Source organism: Lampris incognitus, chromosome 9, assembly GCF_029633865.1.
Source record: "Lampris incognitus isolate fLamInc1 chromosome 9, fLamInc1.hap2, whole genome shotgun sequence".
NCBI classification, from domain to species: Eukaryota; Metazoa; Chordata; class Actinopteri; order Lampriformes; family Lampridae; genus Lampris; species Lampris incognitus.
The window spans coordinates 57,368,524-57,393,610 of record NC_079219.1 but is presented as its reverse complement, the minus strand read 5'-3'; the positions used below and the strand labels follow the sequence as shown (position 1 = coordinate 57,393,610).

At 45.8% G+C, this 25,087-nt stretch overlaps 1 protein-coding gene and 1 long non-coding RNA gene across 3 annotated transcripts; one reads left to right on the top strand and one right to left on the bottom strand.

The window, feature by feature from the left end:
• Positions 1-1,669: 1,669 nt before the first annotated feature.
• Positions 1,670-6,021, bottom strand: LOC130118177 (uncharacterized). Of its 2 annotated transcripts, none has more exons than XR_008810740.1 (3): positions 5,924-6,021; positions 3,742-3,954; positions 1,670-1,917 (listed from the first exon to the last, which is right to left on the bottom strand). It is a non-coding gene; the product is annotated as an uncharacterized LOC130118177 (long non-coding RNA). The 2 variants fall into 2 exon arrangements; XR_008810739.1 differs by lacking the exon at positions 5,924-6,021 and adding an exon at positions 4,145-4,416.
• Positions 6,022-15,817: 9,796 nt separating this feature from the next.
• On the top strand, positions 15,818-24,033 carry LOC130118111 (neuronal acetylcholine receptor subunit alpha-7-like). Its single transcript, XM_056286460.1, has 10 exons — positions 15,818-15,869; positions 17,486-17,625; positions 18,292-18,336; positions 18,510-18,619; positions 20,140-20,219; positions 20,478-20,645; positions 22,028-22,222; positions 22,716-22,802; positions 22,903-23,012; positions 23,126-24,033. The coding sequence occupies exons 1-10, from the start codon at positions 15,818-15,820 to the stop codon at positions 23,984-23,986; spliced, it is 1,848 nt and encodes a 615-aa protein (XP_056142435.1). The 3' UTR covers positions 23,987-24,033.
• The last annotated feature ends 1,054 nt before the right edge of the window (positions 24,034-25,087 follow it).

Genomic DNA, 25,087 nt, shown 5'->3' with positions numbered 1-25,087 from the left:
TGGGAGGATGAGCATCGTCCCACAGAGCTGCAGGAATGGCTGCTGTGTGGCTCACAGAAGACCGGCTTTTGAATGAGGTCATGAGGATTCAACATTTCCAAGTCGTCACGAGTGGAAACTGTCTTGAGTACATGTCCCGTATTGTGCGTTTTCTGTATTATTTCAGCTTGATGCAGTACGAACGTTGTGCAAGCAGAGTGGATTGGACCACAAAGGTTCAAAAATGGACCTCGTTCTCTGTCTGAGGAAGGAAATCACAAACAGACTTGTGATAAGAGTTTTGATAAAGCTTCGGGTATAATCTTATTTAATTATACTACGTGTACTTTTCTAGACACTAACATTGGAAAACACCCGCGGGCCCCTGGTATCAAAATGTCTTTCTATTTTAAATGTGCCCCTGAGCAGAGTACTGAAGAGGTTTGCTGCTCCCTTACTAGTTCTGGCGAAGGAACAAAGCCTGCTTTGTCAATGTCTTCTCTTTAAAATGGAGGAAAAGGGGCAGATTATTAAGTTATAAGATATTCTGCAAGGGAATTTTACTCCATTTGTAAATAAGTTACAGTCGATATTTGGTTTTTCCTTTTTTAGGTGGCCGGGCAGTCATTACGTGCCCCCCACTGCAAAAGGTCAGTCCTCAAATACGAGGGAAAAAAATGAAATAAGGAAACTATTACTTGGATTAAGTTAAATTATCTGCCAACAGAGCAGTAAAATTTGCCTTGGCAAGATTTCTTAACACAAGTAAATCTAGTTTCCAAAAAACTAGTATGGAGTAAGGCAAAACAAGCCAATTTCACATGACTGACACTTTTTTTTTTTGTTCAGTTGCTCAAAATAAGACAAATATGCTTAAAACCGGTACCTATGTGAGTGACAAGTTCTTGAAATAAGACAATATGGAAAGAAGCTTACGACAAAAATGGTATATTAGTACTTACAATAAGCTGTCAGAAATATAATAAACCACGAGAAATTAGTTTTACTTGCTTAAAAAATAAAGAATTTCTTGCCCTTTATTAACATAAAATCGACATTATTCGGCACGCCCTTGACAACCCCTCGTGTGTTTGCCCTACATTAGTTCAGATTCAGCTGCGATGGCGTCCCACAGCTGGAACGCTCCCCACAGCTATAAACATGTGAACGCGATAGACATTTGGTCTGAGGGCAATTACAGCAACACTGCCCCCATTGTCCATGTAGCATGTTTACACGTTTCCAAACTGGCCATTAAACACAAACTGCAACTGGAGTGGCCCAGGGGCGCTTACAACACAGCACGGCAGTCTATGTAGCATGTACATATCCAAATAAGCCATTACACCGAAAACTTGAACATGCGAGTTTCTGCAGCTCACAAAGTGGAGGTTGGAGAGCCACCACATTTGTCAGGTCGACTCCCGTGGCCCTCCGCTACTCAGCCCACTGGCCAGAAGATATACTCATGAACTTATTTTTCTAATTATAGCTGCATGTACATATCCAAAGAAGCCATTAAACTGCAACGGCTACTGGAGTGAACCTGGGCGCCAGAATTATATCACCCCCCTCTCACACACCCCGTTCGGCCTTATATCACCCCCCTCTCACACACCCCGTTCGGCCACTAGTCAAAGAACGTTTTCCATTCAGACAAGGCCTTCTTGTAGGAAGCAGTTGCACCCTGCTCGTGTATGGCATCACCGAGCACTTCAGTCTGCAAGACAGACAGGAGTGTGGCAATGCACGCTGGATATATGAGGTGTAATGCATGATGTGCCATGAGGTACAGCAGACTTTCATAGAGCGCCACCTTAAGGAAGGACGTCACTGGCGTTGTCGTAATGATGAACGTGTATTTCTCTTGGTCAAACAGTAGAACGGGGCCAGAGTTGAGGGGGGCGTTTGCTGACATTTGCTAGGGTCTCCTGTGAGCTGAAAAATAAATAGTGAGAAAGTTGTGTTGGGATGAACATAAGTAACACAATACAAACCACACCTGATGGAACAACAAAGAGTAGCTGTTACATGCACTATCCACAAGGGTGCATTATACTAAGGACTAGAACTGCAGGTGGGACAGAGGGTAAACTTGTTGCTTGGGGAGAGTATGCCCATCTCTGTACTACATTAGCTACTCCTACTAGTTCATTAGAAAGGTTCCTGCTGAATCACAGACAGTTGAATCAGTTCATCTGGACACAACGTTCATTGTGAGAAACGTTTCATCACTCATCTAGTGCCCCTTTTCCACTACATGGTACCGGCTCAGCTCGACTCACCCTTTTTTCGTTTTCCATTACCGCCTTCATATGTAAACAGAGTTAATGGTCACCCTAAATGTCTTTTTGTTGTTTTTAATCCGTCAAAGCTTTGAGAAACAAAGTGTACACACTAACTTCCACTGCAAGATACAGTACCGTTTTTAATGCTTTTACAATTTGAACACATTTTGGGGGAAATAAACTGTCAAAATGTTTATCACGTTGAATAACACTGTAAGGTTGGCTGGATGATTCTTTGCAATTTGTCCATCACCTTTAATAAGACATTAAGAGAAAATGGTATCACATCTCTGATCAGCAAGACGGTAATCTTGTGTACGCCAATGATTTTCCTTACATGGTCAGCTTCCTTGAAACAAGGGTATGTGGCAAGGATCTTCACAGCCCGGTACTGTTCCCTAACTGTGTCAGAATCCATGCAGGCTATTCTTACGTCTTGGAATTCGAGGTCCAAGAGCTAGGACACATAAGCCTTGTTGGGCTTGGCCTTGTATGTTTCCTGGAGAGTTTTATAGTGTCTTACCTGGTTTTGTTAGCTCTGTTTGTGGAACTAGAACACAAAACAAACCCAACCAACAAATTTAACCACCTACATATGCAGACTCAACGGTCACTTCGTTTTCCTTAATCTCAAACTGCCTTCATGTTGGCTGTTTTCTGTATGTATGAATTCCTATTTACTACTGAATTGCAGTCAAGCAACGTTCAAGTTTATATCAGTTCAAAGAGATTTTCCAGTCAGGAATGAGGCATTAGTGCAACACTGTGAATCGCTTGACAAAGTGGGAGAGAAGCAAATGAAAATGGGAGACAGCGATTTTAAATGTCTGGAAACAGGCAAATAATAATCAACCTACATGCATCAAAATGACATGATTTAGAAGGGCAAGGAAGTAACTAGGCTTAACTAACTAGGCTTAACTAACTAGGCGAAACTAAGCTTATCCTAATAAGCATAAAAAAAACAATACTCTATATTTGGTCCAGGTGAGAGGTCAGTTTTAGGTAGCAATATGGTTACTTATTAGCTAGATGATGAAATCAGCTGTTATTATAACAGTTTCCTTTAAGTTAGACAGCAAGCAACAACAAATAAATTTGAACATGCTTTTTTTCCCCTGTACAACATGGGACAGTTAAGTACAAGACCTTTTTTCCCCAAAATTCCAAGTTTGACAAAAACAACCAGATGCACAAATAAACTCATAAAAAAACATTTGAAATTAAAGTCTCATAAAATAAGTTTTAATGATGTATAAAGCCTCATATTTTTATAATTGATTTAGACAACTTTAAAACTTTTTAAGGACATGCAGACCCCCTCCGGTCAACTGCACAACATAACATTTTTACTGTGGAGTTGATCAAGTCAGAATGCTCCATTAACAATGCATCAGTAATAGACCATCTGCACCATAAAGGACTATATTTAGTTATAATTATTAAAATAATTATGTACAATTTATGTACTCACTGTCCAATTGTTCACTCTCGTGTGCTGGATCTGGATCGTGGTGATGGGTCCAAGATCACAGTTGAGGAAGTGGACTCGTCAGTGTCATCAGTGGATAGCCCCTGTCCATCCCCTGCCTTGTCCTGGCCTCTTTCTTGAGGGTGTCAGCCCCTGCTTCTTTTTTGGGGTGCTCGCATTATGGATTCTCTTCTGGAGCTGCTTACTGATGGATTCCTATCAAGAAACACACACAATAAATTGCCTGTTACAACAAATTAAATAAAACATGTGACTCCATCCTGGCAGATACATTCACTTGAGGAAGCACAGCTCCATTAATACCAGGAGTTTGCGCATTGGCCATCAGCCATCAAACAATGGTGCTTTTGAAACTTATTTCAAATAGCTGATAGCAGTGACTCACCCAGTCATCTTTACCAGTCTGAGATCTGTCACATGGCATTGGATAGCACTCCACCAGATGCTTAGGTGATTTCACGACTACTAAGACACTGGAAGCCATCACCAATTGTTGTCTTCATGGAGACCATGCTTGTTATTGTGTTTCTGATTAGTTGAAATTAAAAGGTCTTTGGGAAGGATGTAATCTCCTTCTTGTCTGACTCAGTTTCTCAAAAAAGGTGCTTCTTGACTGTTCCAATTCGCTGTCAGAGTATATGACATACTCTGGCCTAGTTAGCTTTACAGGTCTGGAGACAGCATGTTGGTTACTGGGCCTGCAGGGTGAGGTAGCATTTTGGTCACTGGTCTTAGAGGGGGTGCACTTCAAGTCACTGGGCCAGTAGGTGGTGGGTTTAAGTCACAGGGCCTGGAGATGCCTTGAGCACATGAATCCGATTCTTGCTCCTGCAAAAAAACAATTTTCTTTTGAGATTTTTAGCCATTTTCATTGATCATGCCTCATTTGTAGCAAGACACTCCTAGGTTAAACTAATTCATAAACTCTCAACTGGTCCAGATAAACATGTATTCAAATAATGAGACGTGCAGAGCTCAATAAAAGTGAATTATCACGGAGTTCCCACATTTCAAAAGCTATTATTACCTCATTTTGTAGCCACAGAAAAAGGAAGAAATGGCCCTGTGATGGCCTGGCGGCCTGTCCAGTGTGTCTTCCCACCTGCCGCCCAATGACTGCTGGGATAGGCTCCAGCATCCCCGCGACCCTGAGAGCAGGATAAGCGGTTTGGATAATAGATGGATGGCTATTACCTCATTTGCACCATGAGCCAGTTTCCAAATAGCTCTCCTTCTCAAAAAGTGCTCTGGTCCAAGATCACGTATATCCTCCCTAGAGAGGCCGGGGAACATTCCCTTGCTTACATTAGCAGCTGAAAAACACATTTGACTACACGGTAACAGCCAAACTAACAACACGAAATTAATTTTAAAAAAAACAATGCAGCTGATTGAGTTGACAAAAGCTAATAAATTGTTACGGGTCTCTGTATGAAGCCTTTAACAACTACTGTTCAAGTATGCAACACAATTCATAGGTTAAATGCATAACTAGCAAACGTTAAATGTGACTTTTTTTCCCCTTTTAGATAGGATTCAAGGCTAGGGCTTGAAAGCAGAAATTCAACGTGCACGAACGAGATTGCTTATTATATGGATAGTTAGGCTAAACCAGTGTTTCTCAACCCAGTCCTCAAGGACCCCCTATCCTGCATATTTTCTTTGCAACCCTGAATAGGTACCTGTTTGTAGTTATTCAACCAATCAGCAATGAATTTTGTCAGACTCTGCACACCTTGCATAATGAAGTGCTGCAAGATGATTGGTCGAGTAAGTACAAGCGGGGCTACCCATGCAGGGTTACAATGAAAATCTGCAGGATAGGGGTTCCTTGAGGACTGTGTTGAGAAACACTGGGCTAAGCTATCTGAGCTATATTAAAGTCAACGTGGCTAGAAAGGCGCAGCAACTAAGCTAACATGGCTGATGACGTCGCACACCATCGTACGTTGAAAGAACAACATTACAGGCTGCGAAGCATTAGGGTGCAAGTGTACAGGGACAAAAGATCTGAATCTGAGCCTGAACGACAGTTCTAGCAGCGTGTCAGCTAATCTGAATACCAGACAGCTAGCTTAGCGATTATGAGGAGGAAGAAAACCGTTAGCTAGGTGCGATTTAGACCAGTGTAAAAAGTCACATTAAAAACGTAAAAGCAAATTACCTACTGCGGGTAATGACCGGCGGTCTGCTCGTTAGGTACGGAGACGGGAGGGCAACCTGTCGACTTGACCCCGACTTCACGCCTGGGTGTTGTTTTTTTTTGGACAGAGTTCTTCTTCTTCTTCTTCTTCGTTCGTCTTCTTTTTCTTCTTCGCGTTGTTTTTGTTTTGGCGGATTGCAGCAACTGTTAGGTGCGTACTGCTGTCTACCGTATCGGAGTGTGTGGAACAGGATCTAGCGCAGTGTTTCTCAACCGGGGGTCCGCGGACCCCTAGTGGTCCGTGGTATAATTGCAAGGGGTCCGTGAAAATAAAATATCTTTAAAAAAAGATCCTATGACATTTATAGAAATAGGATTATTTTACTCAAATGTGACTGAGACCTTTATCTACCTAAACTATAAATGGTAACAGGACTTTTTTTCTCTAATTACATCTGTTTCACAAGTGTAATTTATTGTATTTTAATAAGAGATCTCGCTCCCGTTTGCATTGTTAAAAGTTACTGCATAAAAATTCTGTTGTTACATATATCTGAAAGTTACTGAATACATATTCTGTTTTGTTACATATATCTGAAAGTTACTGAATACATATTCTGTTTTGTTACATATATCTGAAAGTTACTGGATACATATTCTGTTTTGTTACATATATCTGAAAGTTACCCGCATAAGAATTCTGTTTTGTTAACTATATCCAAGTTACAACTGAAAGCTCTTATTTTTGCCCCAAAGAGTGAATAAATGCTATAATGCAATTTAAAATGCAGTTTCTACTGTTTCTATCAAATTGCAACCCCCCTCCCCCAAGATCAGGTGGAGGGGTCCTCAGGGTAGATCAAAAATACGCAGGGGGTCCAGGACCCCAAAAAGGTTGAGAACCACTGATCTAGTTTACTTGAGGAAAAAAAAAAAAAACAACAACAACAAAACAACTATATTCTATTAAACAGTCAGGTATTTATTAAAGTTTGTGGATAGCTACCATTTCATGAGCTGGGTCAACAACATTGTACTAAATATTATTAACTAATAATACAAAAAACACTATTGATTAATGAGACTGGAGAAGCCACTTAGTAGATGAGTGACGAAACATTTCTCTCAATAAACGCTGTGTCCAGATGAACTGACTCAACTTTCTGTGATTTCCTTACTTGGATTATTGAGCATGCATTAAGCACTCTTGATTAAAAAAAATTTTCTTAACTTAAGCGATCTGGGCAGATATTCCTCATGGTCACGGTCATTGAAAAGGCCCAATTATTTACTGGATACCCTACTGATATAGATAATGTGATGAACCCCCCACATCTATGAAACTCTAGCGAGATGGAAGTTCAGTCTTTCTGCACACACAGACGTAATTAGTACTTCTCCTTCCCATATCTTGTTCGCTTGCCTGTAGCTATACAGAGGCTTTGGCTGTGCCTCGTTTGCAGCATTTTTATTACTTTTTCATTTATATTGCTGAGCTACATAGATTACACAGTTGTACCTCAGATTTCCGGTTGCTTTTTTGGTACTGACGGCTGCACGGAAGAATATAGCGTTTACAAATCTTTCTAGCATCATGTAAAGCAACATTATATGATCTATCTTCCCACACAGATCAAATCATTGGGTCCAATGGTCAGACATATTTGTTTGCGATTTCAGTCTAAACATTGTTTTTTTTTTTTAAACAATGGGCCTCAAAGCTTGAATTTTAATTAAAATTGCAGATATATATATCTGCAGATCTTTGGTTAAACACACTCAAATATATGAAAGTTGTCAAAATGTCAGAAGTTCACTGCACCCAATTTCTTTTTCATATCTGCAGTATTTGCGTGCAAAATTGTAATTAAAACTGCGTGCAAAATTGACGGACCTCCTAGGAATCAAAGTAAACCATGCTGTAGCAGTCAAATGGCTTGTGCTAAATGGTAATAAATACAGAATTCAAAAGTCCATGATCATTACCAAAGTATGAATGGTGATATGCCATAATGTGGACTGGTTTAGAACTCATTTCTTGTCAATTCTATGCTGTATTGCTTTGAATATCAAGCACTTGAGACTATATGCTTTGACAGAGTTTATGTCCTACTAAGTTGAAGTCCCACACCTTGCTCGGGCCAATGAATTAGTGGATGCAGAAAAGCTAGCTGATTTCACCTCATATTGCACACCAGAGCCAAGACTTACATACTCGTCAAATACTATCTTGAGGCTGTCATGAGATTTTACAAATGTTCAAGTGACTAAAGCCTGTTTGTGGTACGAGTTATGACATGTGAAAACTTGACATGTGGAGTTGTGTGTGCCCTCAGTAGTTGGCCACTAAATGAGGCGTCTATGCACTGGGAAAGCTTTGTTTGGGGGGGGATAAGCTCCATTTGGTTTAGTATAAAGACGGCCAAAGGCATTTCTGTTTGTTACATTAATTCCTCTTATTGTAATTGCTGTGATTGGGCACCTGTTCGGGGGGGGGGCTGGGGGGAATAGTGTGATCCTTCCACGTGCTAGTGAAACTCCTCACTGTCAGGTGAAAAGAAGCGGCTGGCGACTCCACATGTATCGGAGGAGGCATGTGGTAGTCTGCAGCCCTCCCCGGATCGGCAAAGGGGGTGAAGCAGCGACCGGGACGGCTTGGAAGAGTGGGGCAATTGGCCGGATACAACTGGGGGAGAAAGGGGAGGGGAGGGGGGGGACAGCTTGGTAACTAGCCGCAAAATCTTTGTGAGATTATTAAGGACCAATTTGCTTGAAACAAACCAAACATTATTACATGCTTGGTGCCTAGTAAGAAAACTTCTCATCAAAGTAAAAAACAAGTATTTATCGCAGTAATATCTTACTAACATTGCCCTTTTTGCAGTGCATGTGGCATTGTTTACAGCATAAAAGTCAATTTGCATGTGGAGAGCCCCAGAGATTTTATGGATCTACTCTTCTCATTGGAAACACATGCTCAATGTTGTGGTGGTAACACATGGGAACTTAAGAGACCCAGAAGATTTGCCCTTTTCCCCCTTCATGGAGGAAGACTGCTACAGCCAGCTGATGAAAATATAAGGCTTGCAAAGGGGGGGAAAAAAAGATTTTGATCAATCTTCCGTGGCTTCAGGAAAAGAAAAGGGAGCCTGACTTTGACGGCCATCCGGTCACAGGCTCAGCTGAGCATTATGCCGTGCAGGATGGATTGCATGAGGCAAACACAAAAGATGCCGAGAGACCTGCGACGCAGAATCCATCTGCTGCCAGAGCTTGCGGGCCGTCTCAACAGCCGGCTAGCAGAGCAGTTCTTTGCAAAGATGGAGAGAAACGATTATTTTTTTAAACACGATGTCCCCAAGTACACAAATGCTTCTCATTTGATCTATAATCCAACGTGGAGGGAGAATAAATCAACCGCGGGTTGACAAAATGCAGAAAGGATCAGGCCAACACGTTTCCTATGACCAGCGAGGAAGAGCGACAATAGGCAAATTCACTTTCTTCTAGCTTGTTGTGAGTGTTTATATTTATTTTTTCAAAGGCAGCACAGTTTGGGAGCTACAATTTTGTGTCCTTTTATGTAATAGAAGATACATGTGCAATGGATTTTGTGGGCGAGTAACAATATCTTGCAGCTGTGGCCGGCATTGTGAAGCGTCAACACTTGAACTGAATGCATTAACACACTAAAGGCGGGAACAGGATGTCTACGGTGATTTTAAATGACATCTGTGGTATTTGCATCTGAAAGCTTTCATTAAAAAAAAAAGACGAATTCCAAGTCATTTTGGTAGTGGTATGAATGTGGACTGTCCTCTCAAGTTAACGCCAACTATTTGCAGGCCATCTTCGTTCTTCACGGGTGATGAAAAAGGAGACGGCAACCATCTATTTTGATGACGAAGAGCAGCCCAACATGTTATATGTCATTTCTGTTGGGCTCATGAAGACGACACCAAATTCTAGACAGCTGTCGGATGACGGCGCCTTTGTTCTCGATGCACTTTTGCCTGAAGCAAAATATGTCGGCGTTTCGTCACTACTGAATATTGTGAATGATTTCAGATCACATATCTCAAGTTTGTAGCCATAAATAATCTAGTAACAGAGGACAATACACGTCTGCAAATCTCAATCACCGGATATTTGGATCTCAATTATCTACTCTTTTCAGGTCATGAAAAAATGGACTGAAACTGGGGCGGGGCATCCGGATGGCGTGGTAGTCTATTCCATTGCCTACCAACACGGGGATCGGCAGTTCGAATCCCCGGCATGTGGTAGTCTGCAGCCCTCCCTGGATCGGCAGAGGAGGTGGAGCAGAGACCGGGACGGCTCGGAAAAGTGGGGTATTTGGCTGGATACAACTGGGGAGAAATGGGGGGGGGGGGACTGGGGCGGCATGGCTCAGGAGGTAGAGTGGCTCATCCAGTAATCAAAAGGTCGCTGGTTCGATCCCCGGTTCCTCCAGAGAGCATATTGAAGTGTCCTTGAGCAAGACACTGAACCCCTAACTGCTCCTGATGAGCAGGTTGGCACCTTGCGTGGCAGCCATCAGTGTATGAATGTGTGTGTGAATGGGTGAACGTGAGGCATACACTGTTAAGTGCTTTGAGTGGTCGGTAGACCAGAAAAGCGCAGTACAAATGCAGCCCGTTTACCAAACCCATTTGGATCATTCAGCTCAATACTTGTAGAAAAAAAAGTATATTGCCTTATCCTTAGTCCATTCTTATACAGAAAGTAATAACCTTTGAATATGTGAACTTGGGTGTGATGTGCACATTGCACAACTTTATTGAAGGCAAAATGTAATTGTGACTGTTCTCTAACCGGTAATGTCAATCATTCTGCTGCAGACCGCCGTCCTCGGCCTTGCAAGAAGTGCACTCCCTGTCAATTCAGACTGCCAGAGAAAGGCACAAACACGGACTACAACGTGAATGTGGCAAGACGAGGGCGTACAGGATTGATAATGTTATAAAGAAATACATTGCAATATCTACAATGCTATTTGTTTACCAACCCACTGTTTTTTTCCCCCCTGACTTCTAGACTTGAGTGTAAGTTCCAGTCTTTTGAGGCCCTTATTCTAACTCCATCTCCCTCAGCCACGAATAGACTCGACTCAGTCCAGATTGTGGTACTCTATCGGCCTCCTGGCTCTTACTCACTATTTCTTGAATAACTGGGAGCATTTGTCTCAGGTCTCGTTACTCATTCTGATGAGATTTTAATTCTCGGTGATTTCAATATTCGTCCGAATAAGGCGGCTGAGCCTCTAAGTAAAGCCTTTCTGGCACTTTTGGGTTCGCTCAGCTTGTTCAAGGGTCGACTCATTGCAGTGGTAACACCCATGATTTGGTTTTATCTAAAGGGATAGCTGTTTCTGATCTGAATGCCTTGCCAACCACATCTGCTGTGTCAACATCATTTGTTCATTAAATTTGAAGCATTATTGGCCTGTCCAGTTAATGTCAGCACAGATTGCAATTGCCACTCGCCACATTGGTCCCTCCACTGTAGCTGCATTTGGCCAGCAGCTGCCTGAAGTCTTGGCTCCTTACACTGTAGTGACTGACTCTGTTGAAAATTTCCCTAGTGACTTAAATGTGGCCCTCTCTAGTCTCCTCGATTCAGTTGCACCTCTCATTACCAGAGCTAGGCAACTAAAGAGGCCCAAACCCTGGTTTAACGACGAGACACGCACTATCAAGCGGGCCTGCAGGAGATTGGAATGTAAATGGCGAAAATCAAAATTGGAAGGTTTTTTTTAATCTATCTTGGCATGAATGTTTATTGAAATGCAAGAGTGCTTTATCAGCTGCAAAAGCAGCATATCTCCCTCGCTTATTCATATGAATAAAGATAACCCCATATTTCTGTTTGACACTGTATCTATCCAGCCATCCTTTATCCAAACCACTTATCCTGCTGTCAGGGTCGCGGGGATGCTGGAGCCTATCCTAGCAGCCATTGGGAGGCAGGCGGGGGGACACCCTGGACAGGCCGCCAGTCCATCACAGGGCCCACACACTGTATCTAAACTTACTAAAAAGCAGCCGTCTATCAGCTGCTCACCATTCATGGCCCAGGAGTTTCTAGACTTTTTCTGCAATAAGGTTGATGAGATCACAAACAAAATTAGTTCAACTCCAGCTACTCCTGCAGAACCTGTCTTATTAAATTCATATCTATACAATGAGTCACTGATAGTCCCTGTTATTCAAGCTTTTGAGACTATCTCGCTTGGTACTTTGACTAAGCTCGTGTCAGCTTCTAAACCAACAACTTGCCTACTTGACCCTTTTACCAGCAAAACTTTTTAAAGACCTCTGGCCTTTCCTGGGACCTACAATGCTAGACATTGTAAATTTATCCCTTACTACTGGCACTGTTCCCAGCAGTTTTAAGACAGCTGTGGTTAAGCCTCTACTTAAATAACCACACCTCAATCCAGGGTCTCTGAATAATCATCGACCAGCCTCTAATCTTCCATTCTTTTTCTAAAGTACTAGAGAGAGTTGTGTATCAACCACTTTTCACCCATATAGAAGAAAACCATCTATATGAACGTCTTTTTTTGCTCAATAATCCAGGTAAGAAAATCAAAGAGGGTTGAATCCGTTCATCTGGATACAATGTTATCTATATGAACCTTTTCAGTTGGCTTTCAGGGCATGTCACTCCACTGAAACTGCTCTGACCAGAGTGGTGAAAAATCTCCTACTAGCTATGGACTCAGATTCCACTTCTGTACTTCTGCTACTGGACCTCAGTGAAGCCTTTGACACCACTGATCACTGTACACTATTAAACAGAATAAACTGTAATTTTGGAGTCTCTGGCTTCGCTCTCTCTTGGCTTAAGGCTTACTTAACCAGAAGAACACATTGTGTCTGTTACAATAATATTACATCAAAATTATCTGACATTAAATATGACGTACCTCAGGGCTCAGTTCTTGGCCCTCTACTTTCTTCTCTTTATATTTCAACTCTTGGCCAAATTATACACAGTCATGGAATAAATTTCCATTGCTATGCTGATGATATTCAGCTGTATGTGCCTATAAGGGCTGGAGATCATACTTAAATGACTAATTAAGAGGCCTGCTTGGCTGCTGTGAAAAAATGGATGACACTAACTTTTCTGCTTTTAAATTTGGATAAAACTGAGATACTGGTCTTTGACCCTGCTAGACACAATGAACGCAATGGAAATCCCTGCAATACAAGCCTAAACCATCCATCTATTATCCGAACCTCTTGCTGGAGCCTATCCCGGCAGTCATTAGGCGACAGGCAGGGAGACACCCTGGACAGGTCGCCAGGCCATCACAGGGCTGACACACACACACACACACACACACACACACACACACACACACACACAGACACACAAAATTATTATATTATCGAATCAATCAAATTATAAAGTCCAATTTTTTAATTATCATAATTTTGGTAATTGGTGAGGAAATTACGCCCAACAATGTACTATTGTGTCCAATCAATATAGATATAATTCTTCGCCGATTTGAGCTAATGGCTGGTTGGACCATAGCTGTCTATTAATTTCAAATGTTCTTTGAATTGGAAGTATATAAAATCCAATTAATACAATCTAAAAATACAGGAGAGTCTTATTATAGTACCGGAGAGTGACTAGTGTCGGTCACAGGGCCTGGAGTTCGTTTCCATAATTTATTATTAACTTCTGGGTTGGCGGTAAGTCATACACGTAAATTATAAACCGTACAAAGGCCTAAATCGTACAAAAGAAATGGGTGGAACATGAGTTGTTTGTGTACCGCCCCCTTATAATACTGCAAAATGACAAGCCGTATTAAAAACTGATTGACAACTGGTTCAAGCGGTGTAGGTTTTTACTTGACAGAGGACTGTAAACCTCTGACTGGCCAAATTAAAAAAATGATGGCCTGGCGGCCTGTCCAGGGTGTCTCCCCATCTGCCGCCCAATGACTGCTGGGATAGGCTTCAGCATCCTCCCTGGCCAAGGATAAGCGGTTAGGATAATGGATGGATAGATGGATTGACAGAGTTGTCTCGCCCATTCAAAGTACTTTCCCAGCCCTCTCAAAGGTCTCTGGTCAAACTTGATATTTTGGAGTGCATCCTCAGCTTACGTCGAGTCTTGAATATTACAACAAAAACATTAACGCAATTTAGTCTCAGACTTGATTTGTGTGACGTTATTAAAAGTAAGCGACCTCCATGTTTCTACCGATGTTTCCGCTTCCGGTGTGGGAAGATGGCGGCGCGAATCCACGTTCGCAGAGGCCTCGCCTAGTACCGATGTGGGAAGATGGCGGTGCGAATTCACGTTTGTGGCGGCCTCACCCAGTACCGTCGATGCAGTGTCTTTGTCCACGTCTAAGTCTTCGTTTGTTGGCTGGGAGAGCTGGCGCTGGATCGGTTGCGAGAGCTTGGTCTGCTGCGCTGTGGACCCAGGGACTGCGGCCTTGCCCGGAGCTGCACCCGAGGAGGTAACACCGAGGTGCGGTCTGACAGGATGCGGAAGCGGGGCAGGCTAAGCTAACTGCTAGCCCATGCAGACCGGCAGTTCTGATAACACCGAGGGCGGTCTGGCGGCGGCCTCACCTGGCATTGACTGTGTTTTTGGTGTCGTTGGGTCAAGGGTGTCTGGCTGGGAGAGCTGGCGTTGGATCGGCTGGGAGGGCTTGGTCTGCTTCGTCCAGTTGCCGCAGGGACCACGGCCCATGCCTGGAGCTGCGCCCGAGGGGGAAACACGGAGGGCGGTCTGGCAGGACGCGTAATCAGGAAGGCTAAGCTCACTGCTAGCCCATGCAGACCGGCGGTTCCGACAGTCACCCTGGCTGGCATTTGTTCCCTTGGACAGTGATTTTTTTGGGGGTTTGGATATATGTGTGTTCTTGTCGTCCTTAAATGTGGTTTTGTCTGTATGTTGCACTGCTGCGGGCTGAGGGAAACGCCATTTCGTTTCACTTCACGTGCGCAAGTACATGAAGTGAAACGACAAATAACGTGTTCCTGATTCCTGAAGAACAGGGGATGCCCCTCAACACAGTCTGTAATTACATGAAAATCCAGGGATATGAAATATCAGCTGGATATGAAGGATCCATGTTGTGTGTTTATATATCAGTGAAGTAAAAAAAAGAAAAAAGGGCAGCAATTAAAAATAAGTGGCTCCATTCAAATATAAAACCAGGATCCTGTGGTCATTCTCATCAATCACGTCAGAGAGTTTTCATGAATAGTCCTTATTACGAATAAGTCATCTGTTCCCATACCAACATACTGGGGAAGTGAGGGTATGCACTTTACCCACGCGTCCAGCTGGTGTCAGCAGCACTCTGCAAATGTTCTTATGTCGCTACAAGTCCAGCAGGGGACATAACATATTCTACACATTCAGTCATGGATAGTTTGGACATGTAAACTAGTGCCCGGATGGTGGTGGTTGATTCATTCCTTCATCTCACAGTCAGTGGTGTATTTGTCCCCCAGATGCCATCAAGAGAGGAGATTTCCTACACAAACAATGACTGCGGAGAGGACGGATGGTTTAAGATGACATAGGAGTTAAGTTAAATTTGGTTTAGGCCAGGGTCCTGCTCGTGCCCAGTATTGATCGACTCTTAACGTGTTGCGCGCCGCCTCCTTGAGAATAAGATTCTCTCTGCCCCGTCCTTACCAACACCTACTCGCTGCATTTCTCTCACTCTCTTCTCCTCTTCCCTTCCCTTCCTCACTCTGCTCACCATTTGCTTGTACCCCCCCCCACCTCTCTTGCTCCATCACACTGTCTCCTTCTCTCCACCCCTTATCCCCCCCGATTCCCTCCTTCTCTTGCCCTCTTTCCTTCCTACCCCTGTCATTCTCTGTCAGTGCTGAGGAGTGCAGCATGTGGCAGGTCCTGGCTCTGTGGCTGTTGACGCTGGCGGCTGTGCTCCGTGGTGAGTGGCTTTCATTGACACTTCTAGAAGCAGTGTGCTCGAACAAGTGTTTGTTGTGCGTTCTTGCATGTGCGCTTTTGCAAGTGAAAATGACATTTGTCATCACTGCGCATATTAGCAACTTAACTTGGACACAAACAGCAGACTGAATTTTCATGTCCGTACCTAGCCAGACAAAACAGATTTTTTTTTTGATAAGCAAAAAAAAAATATGCAATAACCTTGATTAAAATGTACATGGCTATGCGGTACATTTTAATTGGTCATAAGACAGTCCTTCATACCACAGACAGACAGATAACATACATACATGCATATACATACATACATGCATAAAATGCAACTTGATTGAGTGATTGATACATACATGCATACATGCATATATACATATGTGCATGTATACATGCATACATGCATATATACATATATGCATGTATACATGCATACATAGGTTGCAAGAGAGAGGGAGATGGAGGACTGGGGCAAACAGTACTCATGGTTGATCTGTTATAGTTGGGCATTCAATGCTAGTAAATCCATGTTAATAACTTGCCATGTGAAGCTCCTCTATCGACATCATGGTACTCTGTCAACACGTGATGATGGCCATGCCAGCCCAGTTTCAATCTAGTTAGTGGATATAGATTTGACTCCGCTCCGTGTGCATTGATTCACCACTATTAAGTACATGAAGAATGCTCACTGTATGCGGTTTCATGTGGTTGCTGTAGCCGGGTTTCAGGCACCGTCATCGATGTGTGTGTGTACTTATGGAAAGGTGTGGCACCGACAATGCATACTTGCATTAAAACATTCTTACAGCGGTGAAGCACAGCGCATTCGTGCCTCCAATATCAAAATTACTGCTTTATGGAGAATGAATCAAGCAGCCGTAGAGGAGTTAAGGTGGACGGTTAAAGTTCCTTGCCCTCATTGTTGTGAGTGCTGTGTGTGTGTGTGTGTCTGGAGTGTGTCTGTGTTTAATGGCCTCACTACATCCTGCATGAAATGAAAGTGGCATTTTAACGGCTCCAGAAAGACTGACTGTCTGTTGGTGTTCGATCAGAGATGTGATTGATTAGGGGCTGGCTGGATTCTTTGCCTGCACTCTTTCTGCAGTTTTTTTTCCCTACCTCTTCTTTCTTCTCTTGTTCCCCTCTTTGACACTCTCTCCCTCTCTTGCCTCCATCCCCTCCCCTGTCTGGTCCACTCAACTGTACACCGATCAGCCAAAACATTAAAACTGCTGATAGGTGAAGCGAAAAACATTGATTATCTCGTTACAACGGCACCACTCAAGGGGTGGGACATATTGGGGCTGCAAGTGGAACAGTCAGTTCTTGGAGTTGGTGTGTTGGAGGCAGGAAAAAATGGCCAAGCGTAACGATCTGAGCGACTTTGACACCTTTCACGGCATAACTATAGCCGCATCCCTCTCGTCCCCTGCCGTAGCTGTCCCTCAATCCACTCTTCTCTCTCTGCCTGAGTGCATCTTCGCTTGTAACTGTCCCCTTCTCTCACATTGCTCATGTTTCTCTGCTGTCACTTTCTGTCCTTTTCCCTGCTCCTCGTACCCCCCCACCCCACCCCACCCCAATGCCACCATCACACCCTAGTATCAGAGCAGGGTCCTCACCAGCGCTATCTGTTGAGGGAGTTGCTGAGAGACTACAATCCCATGGAGAGACCAGTTGCCAACGACTCTCTACCGCTCACTGTCAGATTCTCCTTCACTCTGATGCAGGTCATGGACGTGGTATGGCTCCCATAAGCACAAACACACACACACACACACACACAACGACACTAAGAACTAAAACCTGCTACAAGTCACGTCTACCCGGTAAACACCCCCCCCAGACAGCATCCGGATGTGGGCCACTTCAGGCAATGATGCAGCACCGATGGTCTTCTTCTGGCCCTGACAAAATGGATTTGAGCCTGAAGTGGCCAACGTGTAAAATAGCAAATATGGCCCAAATATGCCAAATCACATGTGGGCCTTTTTTGGCAAAGATGCGGTGCTCTCGGCAACATGTAATGTGGATGTGACCCTGAAGTGGCCCGTGTGGTAAATGGTGAATATGGCCCAAATATCACAAAACAAATATGGCCCACCTTTGGCAAATATGTAGCACATGCGGCGTTGCTATGGCTTGGTTCTGGTCCAGATCTGGCAAACAGGAGCGGAAGGGCCATCATTCCACGCGGTATGTGGGCCGGATGAAAGAAAGATGAAAGTCGGGTGTGGGACGGGTCTGGACCACAGCAATTTTGCTATCTGGGACACACATGCGCGCGCACACACACACACACACACACACACACTCACAAACACACACATGTACAGAGAAGAGAAGATTCAAAAACCAAATCACAAAGACTCATCTGTCCACTCTGTCTCTTGATGTTTTGCACTAAGGATGAGAAGAACCAGATTCTTACCACAAATGCATGGCTGCAAATGGTGAGTATATGTGTTATCATGTGTGTGTTTGTGTCTGTGTGGATGATGTGTCGCATACGTGTGCAAACTCGTTTCTGTGTTTGCTGCTGGGCAATTTTGCACGTGTGACCGGTGAGCGTGTTCAGTCTGTCACTACTGCGACGTAAAACCAGTGCAACGCTTGTGTCTCCCAGCAGTGGTATGACCACTACCTCCAGTGGAACCAGTCAGAGTACCCAGGAGTAAAGAATCTGCGCTTCACGCCTGACCAGGTGTGGACTCCTGACATACTGCTGTATAACAGGTATCTCTCCCTGTCTCACATACATATACATATACACACACACACACACACACACACACACACACACACACACACACACACACACACACACACACACACACACACACACACACACGTTTGGATGGTACAATTGTATTATTGATTACAACTCTGCTTTTAATACAACAGTACCATCCAAACTGGTGTTGAACTCAAGAGGTCTTGGTCTGAGCAACTTTACCTGTAGTTGGCTATTTGATTTCCTGACAGGCAGGCCCCAGACTGTGAGAACAGGTAAAACATCCTCATCCACGTTAGTTCTTAAGAACGGTGCACCTCAGGGCTGCTGTCTCAGTCCCCTATTGTACAGTCTGCTTACACACGACTGTGTTGCCAAATATGAAAACAACAGCATCATTAAATCTGCGGATGACACCACACTGATTGGACTAATAAGCGACAGTGATGAGAGGGCCTGTAGGAGGGAAGTGGAAGATTTAACCATATGGTGCCATGATGACAACCTCTCTCTAAATGTCAGTAAGACAAAAGAAATCATTGTTGACTTTACAAAGGTCAGAGAAAATCACGTTCCCATTCCCATCAATGAGTCGTCTGTTGAAATTGTGGACAGTTTTAGATTTATCTGTTTACGCACCACAGACCACCCTCACGTGGTCTCTCAACACCAATTCCATCCTCAAGAAGGCACAGCAGAGACTGTATTTTCTGAGGCGTCTCAAGAGTTTTGGCATGAGCACCAAAACGCTTATGAACTCCTGACATATTACTTATGAACTGTTATCTCAGTACCATGTAGAGTGTGCTGACGGGCTGCATCACAGTATGGTTTGGCAACCTGACTGCTCAGGACTGCAGACTGCTGCAAAGGACCGTTAAGGCAGCAATAAAAATCATTGGCATGGAACTACTACTTCATAATATTTGCACCACTCACTGCAAAAGTACAGCTCAAAGCGTCATTAAGGACACCAGCCACCCCGCTGATGTCTTGTTCTGGCGCTTTCCATCTAAAAAACATTACTGGAAGGCATCCAGGTAGCGTGGCGGTCTATTCCGTTGCCTACCAACACAGGGCTCACCGGTTCAAATCCCCATGTTACCTCCGGCTTGGTCGGGCGTCTCGACAGACACAATTGGCCGTGTCTGCAGGTAGGAAGCCGGGTGTGGGTGTGTATGCACTAGTGCCTCCTCTGGTAGGTCGGGGCGCCTGTTGGGGGGGGGATAGCATGATCCTCCCCCGCGCTACGTCCCCCTGGTGAAACTCCTCACTGTCAGGTGAAAAGAAGCAGCTGGCGACTCCACATATATATTGGAGGAGGCATGTGTTCGTCTGCAGCCCTCCCCGGACCAGCAGCAGGGGTGGAATGGTGTGTCCTTGTGTCCTTGTGTTAAGGCAAGACAGCCAGAGCACAAGAATCTCACTGTATCATTATATTCTGATACACAATACACGACTTGAACAAACGCACAAGAGTTGATGCAGAACCCTAATCCACCCCCCTGTCATTACCCTCCAGTGCTCATGACAAGTTCGACGCCACCTTTAAAACCAACGTGCTCGTCAACTCCAGTGGCTTTTGTGAGTACCTGCCTCCAGGTAAGACCCAGCAATCACGTATATTTTATTCAAAGCCCACCTAAGCATGTGTCATACTGTATGCACGTTACTTCAAAGGCTGCTGCAGAACAAATAGCATCTTCTCATCAGAACTTGCCTCCAGATGGCTCGTCCTCAAAAGCCATTTGGTTTAAAGTTGAACTTTTGAGACATTCCTGTCGTGGGCCACGTTCCCTTGGCTCTGCCGTGTATTTTTCCTTTTAAAACCGTCTCTTCGTCTTGCTCCGACCTTCAAAGGGATATTCATCAGCACCTGCAATGTGGACGTGCGATGGTTTCCTTTTGACATTCAGCGCTGTGAGCTGAAGTTTGGCTCCTGGACGTTTGATGGCTGGCTGCTTGATATCCAGATGAAGGAGGCCGATGTGTCCGGATACATGCCCAATGGGGAGTGGGACCTGCTGGGTAAGATGGTTGGCCCAGGCTACGGACGTCTAACACTGTTAGTTGCTAAGTTGCATGTGATCATTGCCTCATACAATCCGATTACAAAAATGCAGTTCCTGTTATGGGCTTGGGATACACATTACGGGTGTTTTATTGGATTACAGCTTCTGTATGGGATTACAATCACACATCCTTGCTCCCCGTCCCCAGAGGTGACAGAACAGGACTTTTTCGTTCAATAAGTATACAATTATTCCCTGCTCTTCTGCAATCCATTTGCAACGTGCAGGGAAAAATAGACTCGTTAGCCCTCGGCTAACGGGCCGGACCCTTTAGTCGACCGGTTAACGTAGTCACCCGTGGTGCAGGTGACACGGGTTCGCGTCCCAGCTGTGGCGGTTTTTGGCTGCCCCCCCTGAATTCGCTACACTGGTGTCAGAAGTGGGATGGTGAGACCGTGAGGCCATTGGAGGCGCGTGTGCCCAGAGGCGTGAGGGAGCTGGTATGCTGAAGCATGGGGACGCGCTTCCAGAAGGAGGGGGGGGGGGTAGTGTGCCGTGCCCGGATAAATAGACTCGCTAGCCCTTGGCTAACGGGTTGGACCATTTAGTCAACTGGTTGGACCATTTAGTCAACTGGTTAACGTAGTCGCCCGTGGTGTGGGAGATCTGGGTTCGCGGCCCAGCTGTGGCGGTTCCCAGCTGCCCCCCGAATTCACTACACATTTGATCTTCTTTCTGTCACTCCACTTTCATCCACACAGTCCTGCCTTAGCCCTTTCCCTCCATCTCCAGCTGTCCCCTTTCAATTCCCCTGTCTCCAGCTCGCTTGACACTAGAACGACCATCCACGAGGATTTGCCAATGGTTGGAATTAAATGCGGGTGGCACGGTGGCGCAGCGGTTAGCGCGGTTACCTCACAGCAAGAAGGTCCTGGGTTCGAGCCCCGGAGTAGTCCAATCTTGGGGGTCGTCCCGGGTCGTCCTCTGTGTGGAGTTTGCATGTTCTCCCCGTGTCTGCGTGGGTTTCCTCCGGGTGCTCCGGTTTCCCCCCACAGTCCAAAGACATGTAGGTCAGGTGAATCGGCCGTACTAAATTGCCCCTTGGTATGAATGTGTCGGCCCTGTGTGATGGCCTGGCGGCCTGTCCAGGGTGTCTCCCCACCTGCTGCCCAATGACTGCTGGGATAGGCTCCAGCATCCCCAAGACCCTAATCGGGATAAGCGGCTTGGAAAATGGATGGATGGTTGGAATTAAATGCACTCCATCAGTTATGCTTGGCGCTCTCTTTGTTTTTCTTGGGAGTTTCTCACGAGTTTTCCTTCCTCTTTTTGACTTTTAAAGTTGCTCCTGGTGGCGTTTTCTTCTCTCCATCGTCTCTCCTCCTTCTCTCTCCTCAGAGGTGCCCGGAGGACGTAATGAGGTTTTCTACGACTGCTGCGCTGAGCCCTACCCTGACGTTACCTTCGTGGTTACTCTGAGAAGGAGGACGCTGTTCTATGCCCTCAACCTCCTCATCCCTTGTGTCCTCCTCTCCTCCATGACCCTCCTGGTCTTCCTGCTCCCCGCCAGCTCGGGGGAGAAGATCAGCTTGGGTGAGGATATAAGGGAGGGAGGGAAGACCGAGAGGAGGAAAGATGGACGTTGCCTTTTCCCTCTTGGAGCATCCGATATAAGCTGAAAGAGTAGGAAAAAAAATCCTTTATGAAGAATTCAGGACCGCTGAGCAGAGTGAGGTTATTGGAGAAACGATTCATACCGCCTCCTTTGTTTCCTTACTGCCTCCTTTGTTTCCTTTCCTTGTTTCCTCTGACCGTAGAATTACAAGAAAGCTTAGATTTCAGACAGTAGAATAGAGTGCTTGGTGGGGGGGGGGGGCTGTGGTGGAGGGAAGGAGAGGAGGATGGAGCGGGAAAGGAGAAAATAAGGGAAGGGTAAACCAGAATACGCATTTCTGGGTGTGTCGGTGAGACGGAGATATGATTGTGCAGAGAGGTCGGGTGCAGCATACCAAATACGACTTCACAATAGTTGGACTCGGTTTTTTTCCTTCCTCTAAAGTTTCTCTGTCTTTCTGCGCCCCCACAGGTATAACGGTGCTGCTTTCTCTGACCGTCTTCATGCTGATGGTAGCAGAGATCATGCCAGCCACTTCAGATTCTGTGCCACTCATAGGTAGGTCAGTCTCTCGGTCTCTCTCTCTCTGTCTTTCTGTGTCTGTGTGGCTGAAAGTCCTCATTTCATGCGGCTCTCTTCTGTCCGCCGTCCTCCTCAGGTCAGTACTTTGCCAGCACCATGGTGATTGTGGGCATGTCAGTGGTTGCCACAGTCATTGTCCTTCAGTTTCATCACCATGACCCCAGCAGTGGACACATGCCACAGTGGGTGAGTCAGACCCTTTTTAGGTCCTTCTGCCCTTACCTTGTCCTTGTGTGTGTGTGTAGATGCATCTTTTCTTTTAGTTTCTGGTGTTTACGCCTCTGTTTGAATGTTGTCAGGTGCAGTTGGTTCTGCTCCAGTGGGTTCCCTGGTTCCTGAGGATGAAGCGTCCCGGAGAGGCCGTGCACCCTATCTGCCCCCGCAGTCAGACAGACCCTCAGAGCAAGACGCTGTCCTCCCCTACCACAACCACCGCCGCCACCCCGACTCCGGCCCCCTCCATCCTCCCACACAGCCTCGCCTCCCTGCAGGCGAGCCTCACCCAACTGAGCCACTCACTGCCGCACCCCCCTTCTAACCTGGTCAACTCCCAGCCCAACCCCATTTTCCTCAACCCCGGCCCCAACTCACATCTGCAGCCAAATGGCCACCTACCTTACATGGGCTTCCGGAGCGTTCACACCCCCGCGGAAGCAGAGGCAGCTCAAAGGAACAGAGTCTCTTGTCGTGGGAGGGGCGCTGGCGGAGGATCGGGAGAAGAGGGAGGAGGCATAGGAGGAGGAGGAGGAGGTGAAGACACACCGACCCATCACCACTTACTACCCACAAGGATTGGGAGCCCCCACTACCAAGGTCCTGCATCCCTGGACCTTGATGCCCCAGCCTCAGCCGCTCTCGGGAGCCTGGAGATCGGGGCCGGAGTGGGGAGGGTGGGTGAAATAAATGCCCACGGCATTGTGATCCAGTCCGGGGCCGTGGACACCCAGCTGCAGGCCCTCCTGGCAGAGGTGCGGTTCTTGGTGGAGCGGGTTCGCGAGCAGGACCGGCAGCTGAGCACGGCTGAGCAATGGCAGTTTGCCGCCGCCGTCATCGACCGTCTGTGTCTGGTCGGCTTCAGTGTTTTCAACATCATCTGTACCATCGCCATCCTCATGGCTGCACCGAACTTTGGAATAGCCCTGTCAAAGGACTTCCTCTAAAGGGGGAGGAGACGTGTGGGAGAGAATAGAGAGACGTAGATCGATGAGGCTAGAGAGATGGGCGTGAGAGATAAGAGGTGCTGAGAATCATCCCTCTGCAGGATTGGCCTGAAGCACAGTTGCTGTTTAGTGTTACCGGATACATAACGGTTGCATATCCACTGCTCCCCGAGTTTAAGATGGACTGCAGCCCTGCGAGACATTTGTGTGAACCGAGGATGTGAGACAGATAAGAGGGAAATGTTCTATTCCAAATCTCCACGGGGTGCAAAAGAAGCTTACATTCACAATAATGAAACATCCTTGAAAATTTCGGGACTATTGAGTCATGTAGATTTTGTTCTGCGGTTTCCTTGCTGTGCTCTCTGTGGGTGATTTATCACGATTGGCTTTTGTCTCCCACAGCTCGTAATTACCAAAACAACGAGTGACTGTTTCAAGGTTTTCGTATTTCCGAAACCTACCAAGCTTAGAATAAAATGCTTTCTCGGGTGTCCGGGTGGCGTGGCGGTCTATTCCGTTGCCTACCAACACGGGGAGTGTGGGTTCGAATCCCCGTGTTACCTCCGGCTTGGTCGGGCGTCCCTACTGACACAATTGGCCGTTTGTGCGGGTGGGAAGCCGGATGTGGGTATGCATCTTGGCCGCTGCACTAGCGCCTCCTCTGGTCGGTTGGTTGGGGGGGGGGAATAGCGTGATCCTCCCACGCGCTACGTCCCCCTGGTGAAACTCCTCACTGTCAGGTGAAACGAAGCGGCTGGCGACTCCACATGTATGGGGGGAGGCATGAAGTCCTCCCCGGATCGGCAGAGGGAGTGGAGAGGCGACCGGGACGGCTCGGAGGAGTGGGGTAATTGGCTGGATACAACTGGGGGAGAAAAAGGGGGGGGGGGGAAATCTACAAAAAAAAGCTTTGTTTTTGTTCCGGTGTCATTTTGCTTAATGTGAGAAGCTGAGAAGTGACCAGCCTCCAACAGATGTTACATCTGGCTGTCACTCCTTTAACGATTGGTTTGCTAAACGCCTGTAACCTGTGAGGACGCACCACGGGCAACGAATTTGACACCGACGCTGTGTACTTAAAATGGCCGTGGGTGGAGA